This window comes from Rhododendron vialii, chromosome 8a (assembly GCF_030253575.1).
Source record: "Rhododendron vialii isolate Sample 1 chromosome 8a, ASM3025357v1".
In the NCBI taxonomy this organism is placed as follows: domain Eukaryota; kingdom Viridiplantae; phylum Streptophyta; class Magnoliopsida; order Ericales; family Ericaceae; genus Rhododendron; species Rhododendron vialii.
In genome coordinates this window covers 27,408,242-27,420,189 of record NC_080564.1, presented here as the reverse complement: position 1 = coordinate 27,420,189, position 11,948 = coordinate 27,408,242, and the positions used below count along the sequence as shown (strand labels likewise).

The 11,948-nt window shown below is 39.8% G+C and overlaps 1 protein-coding gene across 1 annotated transcript; it reads left to right on the top strand.

Annotated features, from left to right (window-relative positions):
* The first annotated feature begins 2,284 nt into the window (after positions 1-2,284).
* LOC131298717 (uncharacterized) lies at positions 2,285-8,435 on the top strand. The gene is made up of 7 exons (XM_058324193.1): positions 2,285-2,589; positions 2,869-3,127; positions 3,209-3,598; positions 3,713-3,877; positions 6,100-6,198; positions 8,038-8,098; positions 8,323-8,435. Exons 1-7 carry the CDS (start codon positions 2,285-2,287, stop codon positions 8,433-8,435), a joined length of 1,392 nt encoding a protein of 463 aa, XP_058180176.1.
* Positions 8,436-11,948: the final 3,513 nt, after the last annotated feature.

The following is an 11,948-nucleotide window of genomic DNA, read 5'->3' as shown; positions in this document are numbered from 1 at the left end:
AAGTGCCAAAATATACATATTTTGGCCCTTCAATCTATATTTACTAGTCTTTTATATTTGTTAATTGATATTTATTTTGCGTTTTTATGTTTACAGGTTGCTCGAGCTCGATTTTCATGATTTTTGGGTAAAGATGGAAGTTAACAAAAGTTTTGGATTGAAGTGCGAAGTGCATTAGAATTTTGGTGGGCAATTTAATAGTAGACAAAATCCTAAGGGACCACTATGTAATTAAGACATGCAATTCTTATAAAATAAACCTAATACCTACTGATCAAGGGGGGTCGGCAGCTTTTGGGAAAAAAGTTCTTCTCCTCCCTGCGTGGAAAAGAAGAAAAAAGCGGCTGCTGCCGTAGGAGAAAAAAGTAGAAGAAACGGGACTGCCTTTGTTCAGAGTATTGTTAGTTCTTTCTTGAGTTTCTTTTCTTTTTCTTTCAAGTATTTTTATGCTTTGTTCAATTATTCGCACTCAGGTAACTAGTTTTAATTTATGTTTTTAATTAAAGTTGTTCATTGATTCTTATTTAACTTAGATTCTGTGTTTATTTTCTTTCTCCAGTACTAGAAGCATGAATCAAATTAGGCTTTCTTCTATTTCTTGCATAATGATTAGTGAGTAGTCGTTCAGGTAGAGTCGCGGGGTGATTAGCACACCGTTGCTAATTCGGGCACGTCTCCTTTTATCAAACTATTAAATTAAACGCTTTTCGATTGGAAAATACTTCCCGCGGACGAACCCGGGCATCGTCGGAGCCCATATGAACGGGAGAATGGGGGTCCAATACTCATTCTTCGCTGCGCATGGGTATACGGCGACCATAGGGTCTCGCATCTTGCAGGATATCTTTTTCAATCTAAAATTAAACGTTTTGAAAAACTCCAAACAAAGCAGGTTAATCCAGATTAGTTACAAGTGTTATGAACCCTACGATTTTACCTCATTTTAATTATTTGAAAAGTACAATCAATTTTTAGGTTTTAATTAAATCTCAATCAATCGACAAGGGGTGGCTACCTAAGAGCCCATTAAATTAGTTAAACCCGAGTTTTTAGTTAGCACACATCACTGTCTCTATGGATTCGACTCCGGACTTACTGGATATTATGCTACGTCGGTCTCCGCCCTACGCTTGGGGCAACCCTTAATTTAGGACTAGGAATCGGTCAAGCATTTTTGGCGCCGTTGCCGAGGACGGTAACGTGTGTTAAAGAATTCGGGTAGTTAGTTTTATTTTATTTTATTTTATTATTTTTTCTTTTTTCTTTTTCTTTTAATTTTTGTTTGAGCCATCATAGGTAGAGGTGCGCAATCCTCCATCGTAGGAAAGCAATCACCTGTAAAGCCTAAGTACTACCGAGACAATACCAAGTGTCTCGTAGTCATTGAGAGAGAGCCGAGAGTAATCATGGAGGGAGAGTCTTTTAGTGGTGATTCTTTTGATATCGATGACTTTTCGTTGATTTAATAATTGAGCCACCAATAGTAGAGCCACCGATGTCGATGCGTGCACACATGCATCCTGAGAGGACCACTCCTCTCGGTCCAATAGTTCTACCAACTGAGACGGTAGGAGCACGTAATGTTTTCACCATAAAGCCTGGTACGCATAATGCCCTTCCCCTGTTTTATGGGAAGGAGAATGAGGATCCGTATGAGCATGTCCGTCATTTCGAAGGATTGGTGCGCACCCTGACCACCACTACTCAGTGGGAGAATGCTTGCCTTAAGCTTTTCCCAGCCTCGCTCAAGGAATATGCGGATAAATGGCTACGGATGCAGAAGCCGCAGTCTCTCACGAAGTGGGCTGCTGTCCGGGATCTCTTTTATAAGAGATATTTCTCGGAGAATAAATCAAAGCACCTAACTCACCAAATACAGTCTTTTAAGCAGAAGGAGTGCGAGTCATTCTTAAGGTGTTGGGAGCGTTACAAGGACTTGTTGTTGTCCTTGCCGCACCATGGGTTTGTGAGGCACCAACTGGTGTCGTTTTTCTATTTGGGCTTGAATGTTGCGACGGCCCAACAGATTGAATACCTCTGCAAGGAAAAGGATTTTCTAGACAAGTCCCCAGATGATGCGTGGGATTCTCTAGAAGACTTGGCCAAGAAATACCAGGGTTGGGAACCTTCCGATCTTGGTAATAGGGCCATGGCTACACAGGGACCTAGTGGGTCTGGCATCTTCCCGCTAAGCGTAAGAGAGCATAATGTCCAGTCTCAACTGGACAAAATGTCTAAGCAGTTAGAGGACTTGTAGCTTACGCAAGTCCAGCAGGTGAATGAGATGAGAGTGGAGGAGGTGTGCGCGTTGTGTGAGTGTCCGGGGCATCCAATCACTGTTTGCCCTTCATTTCCCATAGTTAAGAAAGCCTACCATAGCAATCAGGCTGAGGTAAACGCGATTAATCAGTATTGGGATCCATATTCAAATACCTACAATCCTGGGTGGGCTCAAAACCCACTTTTGGGTTGGAGGGATCAAAAAACCCCAGTGCAACCTCAGGCACCACCTCAGCCACAAGCTCAACAATTTCGACCTCCGCAAGGCCAAATGACCCAATTCCGCTACCTACCTCAGCAGCAGCAGGGGTTTGGTCCTTCATCTTTTGGACCACCCCCTGACATTAACCATCCCCCGCGGGATAAGCAGACTGATGAGATGATGAAGGCTCTCATGCAGTCTCAGTTAAGCTTCACTGAACAAACCAAACAGGCAATTGGTGACATTAGGACCCAATTGACCCAGTTAACGGCGGCAGTTGGACAAGTCCAGCAGAAGAAGGGAAAGTTTCCTTCTCAACCTCAAGTCAATGCCGCCGGTACTCATTTTGTGGGCGATTTTTCTGGCCCGAGTAATTTGAACCCCAGGCTGGAAGAGGCTAATGCAATCACCACTCTCAGAAGTGGGAAGGTGATCGACAAGGATTTACCTCCTAAGAAAAAATCGGTGCCACCCACGGTGCCGGTAGCTGCACCAGCAGTCGTCCCAGACTTGGGAAGTGTCCCTAAGGAAGAGAGAAAGACAGAGCCTCCTAAAGTGGTGGTGTCTGCACCTGCAGTCCCCATGACTCAAACGCCACATGTTGCTCCATATCCAAATCGCTTGGTAGCGAAACCTAAGGCCAATGTGAACTTCCAGATTCTTGAGTTAGTCAAGAAAGTTCAGTTTCCTATTTCCTTGATGGAAGCCATTGACGTCATTCCTTAGTTTGCAAAGGTTTTGAAGGATCTGTGCACTTCAAAACGAAGGACTAAGAGTCAGGACAAAGTGCTCCTAACGGAGCAGGTGAGCTCCATTTTCCAGGCCGATATCCCAACCAAGTGCAAAGACCCTGGTTGTCCCACTATCCCTATAGCTATCGCAGGCCAGAAATTTGATAAGGCATTACTGGATTTAGGGGCGAGTGTCAACTTGCTCCGATATTCGGTATACTTGAGGCTTGGCCTAGGCGATCTGAGAGCCACACCGGTCACGCTACAGTTGGCTGACCGGAGTATAAGAATCCCGAAGGGGGTGGTGGAGGATGTTCTAGTTCAGGTGGGCGAGTTTCTTTTTCCAGTTGACTTCATTGTCCTAGATACGTGCCAGATACAGGAGGTCTTCAAGAAGACTCCTATCATCCTTGGCCGTCCTTTTCTAGCCACCTCCAGTGCTGTCATAGATTGCAAAACTGGACAAGTCCAATTGTCATTTGGGAACTTGAAAATGGAGGTGAATGTTTTCAACATAGATAGCCGAGTCAAAGATGATAAAGAAGTGTATGAGGTGAGTTTGGTCGACACGCTGGTGCAGGAGCATGTCGATAGTATTTTGTATAAGGATCCTCTGGAGATAGCTTTAACTGCCAAGGAGGCGTCATTCTTAGATTTTCCAGAGGTATGGAGTTTGATAGAGATGCCTGTGTTATACGATGCGTGTGGCGCCACTTGGGACCCAGTTCTTGAGCCGCTGGGTACCCCATTGTCTTAAGTTTCGACGGGTAGCTTTTGTGTACCACTTTCTTCACTGAGAAGTAGACTCGGTTCCTAGCAATAGTGGTACCCATCATTGACTTGGGTTTTGGTACAATTTTATGTACACTTGTTCTTTTATTTCTTGTTAAACTTTAAAAAAAACAAAAGAAATTTAGAAAAGGAAAAAAAATTAGCATAATGGTCTGGTATAGTCACTTGGTCAAAGCTATGTATGTAGTACTTAGGAGGTTGGGTCTGACAGCAGATGCGTAGTTAGCAGCGAGAATTCTGTCTGAACCATCTGACTTTAATGTCCAAACTCTGTGGAGATTGCTTCACAAACGGAGTGGTGGGTAAGGAATCTGGCAGCCCCAGAGGGAGTGACAGCCTATTAGATGATTGGCACCACTTCTTAAGATATCGTTGAATCCTATGCATATTGTCCTTCCAACAAATAGGGAAACACAGTCTTTGGCCAGGGAGAAAAGTAGTACTCGTGTTTTTCGCGTGAAGAAAATGGATGTTTTTTTTTGTTTTCCTTTTATTTCTTGCTTTATTTATTTATTTTAGTTATTTTTCTTGCTGTCTTGGAGGCTAACATTTTGCAGGTTGTTCGATCCAAGTTGGGGGGTCTCCCTCTATTTATAATTTACTCTACTTAGCCCTTCCTTTTCGAGGTGATATCTCTCCTCTCTTTTATGTTTCTGTCCTGTCTTTATTTTTTATGCTTTCAATGCGGACATTGAATAGTTCAAGTTGGGGGGAAGGATCACTTTGTTCTTTATTTTGTTTTTAAAAAAAATTTAAAAATGGTGGAAATTTTTGCATGAGACTTGAAGGCTGTTGAGATTAGCTCGTGATTGATTGAGTTTGAGATATGATAGTCATTCTTTTAATATTGTGGTGGCATTGTAGTTCTTTTTGCTAGCTTGTCGCGAAAAATTGGTCATGGCATTTATTTTTAGCATATTTGCACTTCACGTCTGTTTGGGCTTTAGTTGCTTGTGAGCTGTGACTTGATTATTCTCGATGGCTAGTTTAGTTGAGACTTATGCCCATGTGAGTTTAGAGCCTTATCTTTTCTTGGAGTGATGTCAAATAAACTCTTGTTGTCACAAAAGAGCAAATTCGTTGTTGATCTCATTATTTTTGTTGCTGTCAAGTGTTGAGAATATTTTGAATTGCCTACTTGTCTCTTGGATTTGAAAAGTTGCATGGTTGTATTGCCCCTTGGAGAGGATTATAGGCCATCTTTGATATCTTGAGCCAGTTCGTTTCTTTCTTTTCATACATTTATCCATTATGAGCCCATTTGAGCCTCATGCATACAGCCTTTTTTTTGTTGAGCTCCACCATCTATATTGTGTCTTGAAAAGGCTTAATAATTATGTGGAGGTGAATTATTTAGAAGAGAGAGGGTAAACGTTGTAAGAATTGAGCTTTGATTGTTGGTGATCTTTCCCATTCAAAAAAAGAGGGAAAAAAAATGGCAAAAAGGGAAGATACCAATTTATTGTGAAAAGGAGAAACACTTGTTCCTAATGTGGGATTGTATTAAAGGTAGGAAGAGAAATGTGACGAAGTTGAAAAGAGAAAAGGAAAAAAAGTAAGAAAGGGCACACATAATTTTGCCCTATTGTTTTAAGTCATTCTCGGACACTTGAATTCTCACTTAGCCTTGAAATATTTTCCCTTACTTGATGTTATAACCCGAATTGAAGTCCTATTTGATCCTATGGGCAATGGGCTGTGATTGGTGGAAAAAGAGAGTTTTCAATACTTGGCATTCCGTTCATGAGATCGTGTGTCCACTTTGTAGAGCTTTCTTTTTGTGTCAACTTGTGCAGAGTATTTTGCTTTCAATTACATAATTTCCGACTGCACATATTGAGAGTAATATGCACCTTGTTTCAAGTGATTTCATTTGTTGAGTGCATAACACGGTAAGATTTGAAATCGAGACTCGGTCCAGAGAGAACTTTTGGTTATTTTTCACTTGTGACCGAAGCCCTTGATCACACACGCTAAGTATAGGTGCTATGACTCATTTTTATGATTTGATAGTATCTAGAACTGCTTATGCCCATTATCTATTTGCGATGGCTTCATATTCTTTGTTTCAGATATTATTGAGTTGTCTTACAGATTTTCGAATTTTGTGCGAAAAGAATTCACAGTGTTTATGGGTATTCACTACTAAAAACCCTCACGAGACTCCACTCGTCCTCTAAGGATCGCCTAGAGGTTTAAAAGGTTTGTTGCACATTCTAAGTGCAATCGTGAGTCCTACGAAAGTGACATAGTTAGAATTTATTTATTTTTATTTTCTTTGCTCGAAGACTAGCAAAGTGTAAGTTGGGGGGTGTGATAAGTGCCAAAATATACATATTTTGGCCCTCCGATCTATATTTACTAGTCTTTTATATTTGTTAATTGATATTTATTTTGCGTTTTTATGTTTACAGGTTGCTCGAGCTCGATTTTCATGATTTTTGGGTAAAGATGAAAGTTAACAAAAGTTTTGGATTGAAGTGCAAAGTGCATTAGAATTTTGGTGGTCAATTTAATAGTAGACAAAATCCTAAGGGACCACTATGTAATTAAGGCATGCAATTCCTATAAAATAAACCTAATACCTACTGATCAAGGGGGGTCGGCAGCTTTTGGGAAAAAAAGGAGTTCTTCTCCCTGCGTGGAAAAGAAGAAAAAAGCGGCTGCTGCCGTATAGGAGAAAAAAGAAGAAGAAACGGGACAGCCTTTATTCAGAGTATTGTTAGTTCTTTCTTGAGTTTATTTTCTTTTTCTTTCAAGTATTTTTATGCTTTGTTCAATTATTCGCATTCAGGTAACTAGTTTTAATTTATGTTTTTAATTAAAGTTGTTCATTGATTCTTATTTAACTTAGATTCTGTGTTTATTTTCTTTCTCCAGTACTAGAAGCATGAATCAAATTTGGCTTTCTTCTATTTCTTGCATAATGATTAGTGAGTAGTCGTTCAGGTAAAGTCGCGGGGTGATTAGCACACCGTTGCTAATTCGGGCACTGCTCCTTTTATCAAACTATTAAATTAAACGATTTTCAATTGAAAAATACTTCCCGCGGACGAACCCGGGCATCGTCGGAGCCCATATGAACGGGAGAATAGGGGTCCAAAACTCATTCTTCGCTGCGCATGGGTATACGGCGACCATAGGGTCTCGCATCTTGCGGGGTATCTTTTTCAATCTAAAATTAAACGTTTTGAAGAACTCCAAACAGAGCAGGTTAATTCGGATTAGTTACAAGTGTTATGAACCCTACGATTTTACCTCCTTTTAATTATTTGAAAAGTACAATCAATTTTTAGGTTTTAATTAAATCTCAATCAATCGACAAGGGGAGGCTACCTAAGAGCCCATTAAATTAGTTAAACCCGAGTTTTTAGTTAGCACACATCACTGTCTCTGTGGATTCGACTCCGGACTTACCGGATATTATGCTACGTCGGTCTCCGCACTACGCTTGGGGCAACCCTTAATTTAGGACTAGGAATCTGTCAAGCAACACGTAGGGTGAAGTATGAGGGACAAGGAGAAGTGATTGGACTGTGGCTCAAAGAAGTGCAAATCATATGACAAATTAATTAGTAGAGTAGTTTTTTGGTCCATGATCAGAACTCAGAAGCAGAATTCATAGCAAACATTCTGGCATATTTTTCAATCTACCTAATAAAACATAAGGGTGTGGGCCTTCACACAAGATAAGTTGATCTAAAGGTTGAGATTGATTTGATCCAAGGGCTGATGTGTGCTTTTCAACTCTCTTAAGAAAACACAAATACTCTTACAAATATATTAAAATGCCATCAAATGATAGGTAGTGCCGTAGGCACGGACAAACACTAGTGCGCCAATAATCCAGAATATGCTCTCCCAGAAGCAATCGCAAACAACACCTCAGTGAGGCAATGGATTAAATTTTATAGAGCTTAAAAGGAAATAATGCTAATTGCAATGACTGTATTTTGTGAGGCACTTGAATGTTTTCTCTTTGTTTACAAGTGTTGTTTGTTAACCTATGATTCTTTTGTGCTATATTTGCAGGTCATGGAGAGTTATGACGCAAAGTACTCTGCAACCCATCGTCCATATATGTACTTTACTGGTAATTACTTATTGGATTTAGCATACATACGTATGTGTGAGAATGATTGACGAGCCATGGTAGGTTCATATTCATTTTTAAAAATGGATGTGTGGTTAGCATTTTTCATATATAAATTGACTCATCTTATCGACGGTATTTTTTATGTTTTGACCTTATATTTTGGTTAGTTTCAAATTTAACTATGGTGTTTTATCCTTAAAAAAGGTATCGAATTTCTTTAGATAAACAAGTAAAAAAAAGTAGCTGTGATGGACTGCCAAAGGGCATGGAAATTGAGCCCTCACATTCAACCGTGGGTACTGTACTGGACTATTGGGTGGTGGGTACACATTAGACTATTGGGTTGTTTTACCATAATAACCAAGGTTGTGAATCTTGTTTCATAACCAAATCAGATCGCGATCAAACGCATCCCAGTCAGAGTCAGATCGTGATTAAAGAGAGGAGGAGAGGGAGAGAGATGCATCCCGGTCAGAATCAGAACGCGATCAAAGAGAGAGAGAGAGAGAGAGAGCGCCTGCTATACCTGCGCTGTTTTCCCATGGCCGGTTAGACAGAGAGGGGCTCGGTGGCAAGTCATGCAGGAGTAGAACGAAAGCTGCTGGCAGAGGGATAAAAATTTGGAAACCCTAAATGAGACAAGACCCAATTACCCTTTTATCCTTCTTTTTAAAGGGCTATTACATGTGTGTTGTGTCTCTAGGTAGTAGGTAATTGTTCAAAAGAAAAAAAGGAAAAAGACTTGCCTGGGCCTTATTTGGGAGAGGAGTTGACTGGAGAATGATTTTTATTTATTTATTTTGTGAACTTAAAATTATGTGAGCTTTTTTCTTTTTCTTTTTTTAATTAGAAGAGATTTATATAATGAGAGCGTAGTTTTTGTTGTCTAATAAAAGTTTATTTTATGATGAATTGCATGGAATGGGAAAAAAAATCGATTTATAACTATATGTAATAGTAATAGCGCTAAATTCGAAACGGTACCCGGTATCTGTTCGGTACCGGTATGTACCGTTCCAATAAGAAAATCGGTACCCTAGCCGATACGGTGTTTAGAACCTTAATAACATGCAATGGAATTACTTCCCACCTGTGTCGTTCATGCCTATAGAGTAATCTTGTTTAGAGACTCATCTAGATTTGCATATGTGAGCAACCATTATTTATTTTTTATTTTTTGTTTCACTCGTGTCAAAATCACTCGAGTAATTTTGCCTTGTTTTTTCGTTGATAATTCTTTTCTGTAACGGACTTATTTGGGTGTCCCACGTGGTTTCGCACTATTCAGAAGTCCAATTACTTAGTGCTTGGAATTTGCCTGGCCAAAAAATAGAAGAAAAATTAGGTGATGTTGAACTTTTACAAGTATGGTTGTATTTTATTTGTATTGCCTTTTAGAAGGAAAAATGATTGTTTTCCTCTTAAAGTATATGAAAGGGTTGAACATTGAAAGTTAATGTGATGTTATGCACCATTTTGCGCGATACCCTAGTGAATAATCTTGCTGTTTGGTGTCCTTATATAAGGCCTAGTTGGGAACTGTAATGCTCATTTCATCACATCTGAAATGAAGCTTCTGATCCAAAAGGAGCGCACTATTTTCTCTTGGTGGAGTGACCGCAAATTTATGTGTCATCTTCTGGATTTAGTGAAGTTATAAACGATGTCATTTCTGAAAAAAAATGCCTTTTTAGACTTCTATTCCAATGAAATGACTTAGCAGATACTAGTAGGTTTCGGGACGTATTTGCATGACCTATCTATTGCAAGTTATTGGTCGGTCGCATACCTTGCCTATGAATGTAGAGCCGAATGTATACAGTGACTTCATTTAACCTATGACCTTACAAGCGCTACAAAGTTCTTTCCAAGTCTAAGTTAGTGTCAAGAAACTCATCACATCAATTGGTGGAAATCAGTGGATAATATCCTGTTTTCATTTAATCAACCCTCGTTTCTTTTTATTGGGCCACAATTCATTTTTTGAGGCCCAAGGTTTTTGGAAAGGGCTTTGTCATGTGGACTGTGGCACCCGGCCAGGTCAAATTTCATCCGGTTTGGCATCCAAAAGGCTAGACTATAGGTTCAACAAGGCAACTTATTGTTTTTTTATTTTGATAGGCAACAAAATTTTATTACAAACTCGACAAATGGTATATCGAGGCAAGACCAAATAAGGACCACATAGATTGGGGTATCATAAGAGGCCTGCGAGGAAAAAGGAAAAAAAAAAAATTACATTCAATGAAAGATTGAATGAGCCCAAAATTACAATGGCCTATAGTGCCAAACCAAAAAACTCATCCTGAAAATCCCAAGATAACCATGATCACCAGTTTAGACAACTTATCGTTTGTTAAATTTTTAGGAGTATTAGTATTTTTTTTTTTTTTTTGGATCGGACTTATAGTTTCTTCTTGATATTGTGGATAATAGATTTGCATTCCTTCGTTCTTACATTGTTTTTGATACAAAATGAAAGCTCAATTAATTATAGTACCCTTTAGGTGGGTGGATAACGAGTTTGTGAACTGACGGGGTAAGGCCAGCAACGAAGAAAGCCCAAGTACCCAATGACAAGTTGATAGGCGGCTTGGCCTATGGATTTGGCGAGGTGTTGGGTCAAGATTGGTTCAGCTAACGCGACATGGTCGAGCCACATCGTGTTGAGTAGTAGGATGGCTCAGACATGGTAGTCATAACACATGATGTTACCTCCGAGAGGCTGTTTTTTGTGAAGTCATGGAAGGCACGCACAAACTAAGCACGGGCGTACTTTGAGCCTAAGTCTAGTCTCTTTACAATGAGGTACATGGTAAATCCTAAAGAGCTAGGTAGGACGCTATTATCTTTACACATTTGTTGTGCTCTCTCTCCCGAGATTTGAAACTGACTTAGGCATCAAATACTTTTTGGCTGTGTACGACCGATTAGCTGGCACTAACTAGTGGCCCATTTTGCAGGCTAGACAAATCTCACCCGTTTTAGAGATTATAATTTAGAGCAGAATCGTAACACCCCATACACACCCAAAACCTCTGTCACGGAGTATTGTACTATTACACCATACAACTCTCTGTAGGAGACTCTACCTCACCTATGTCGGGACCAAAAACAAAGTCCGGGTCACCACATGCGGGTGGTATTAAAGAGTCTTTTTAACCCTAATAAGGGACTAAGGAAACACGATCTTGGTCCTCTTGGATCATGTCCAGCTCCAACCAAGTCCGAATTTCCCCTGCTATGCCAACCCCTCTTTGGTTCTTTCGTTCTTACATTGGACCCAATTGCCTGCCATAATGGACAAAAAATGCATATACATATTCATATGTATATATACATATGTTTTTCTACTTTATTTTCTTGTGAGATATCTTTTGTCCTCCAAAGATAAAATAAAAAATTTAAATAATGCAATTTGAAAAAGGTGATTGGGATACGCAACATTTATTAACCAAGTATTTCAATAACTTGGAGCCACCATGCTTTGAGAAATTAACGGGAGTGACATAAACTTGTCCCGTGAAACCGTCCAACCAATTTGCTCTTGTGACTGTGAGGCCCCCCAACAACAGCAAAAAAATGTCAACAAAAGTAGGCTCACGTCACGTGCATGTTGAAATGCTTGTGCTCTCTGAGGCCAATGTCACGGTCTTAATTTTAACAGAAAAATTATGGATATTGCCTGTCTGCAATCCAAGTTTGGACCGCAAAGGTAGAGTCCAAGTGATCGCAATCGTCAGTTAGCGTTATCAATGGTCTAGACTTGTTAAATCTTTTACCCGATTTGTTTTGAATTTTTTGGCGATAAAAGATTTAACAAACTTGATCGAACCATTAATTATCA

Excerpts from the sequence above, each read along its gene's own strand:
- LOC131298717 (XM_058324193.1), top strand. The coding sequence starts at position 2,285 with ATGAGAGTGGAGGAGGTGTGCGCGTTGTGTGAGTGTCCGGGGCATCCA. Across the intron at positions 2,590-2,868 it reads CTACCTCAGCAGCAGCAGGG|GCTGGAAGAGGCTAATGCAA; the intron begins GTTTGGTCCTTC and ends TTTGAACCCCAG. Across the intron at positions 3,599-3,712 it reads ATACGTGCCAGATACAGGAG|GTGAATGTTTTCAACATAGA; the intron begins GTCTTCAAGAAG and ends TTGAAAATGGAG.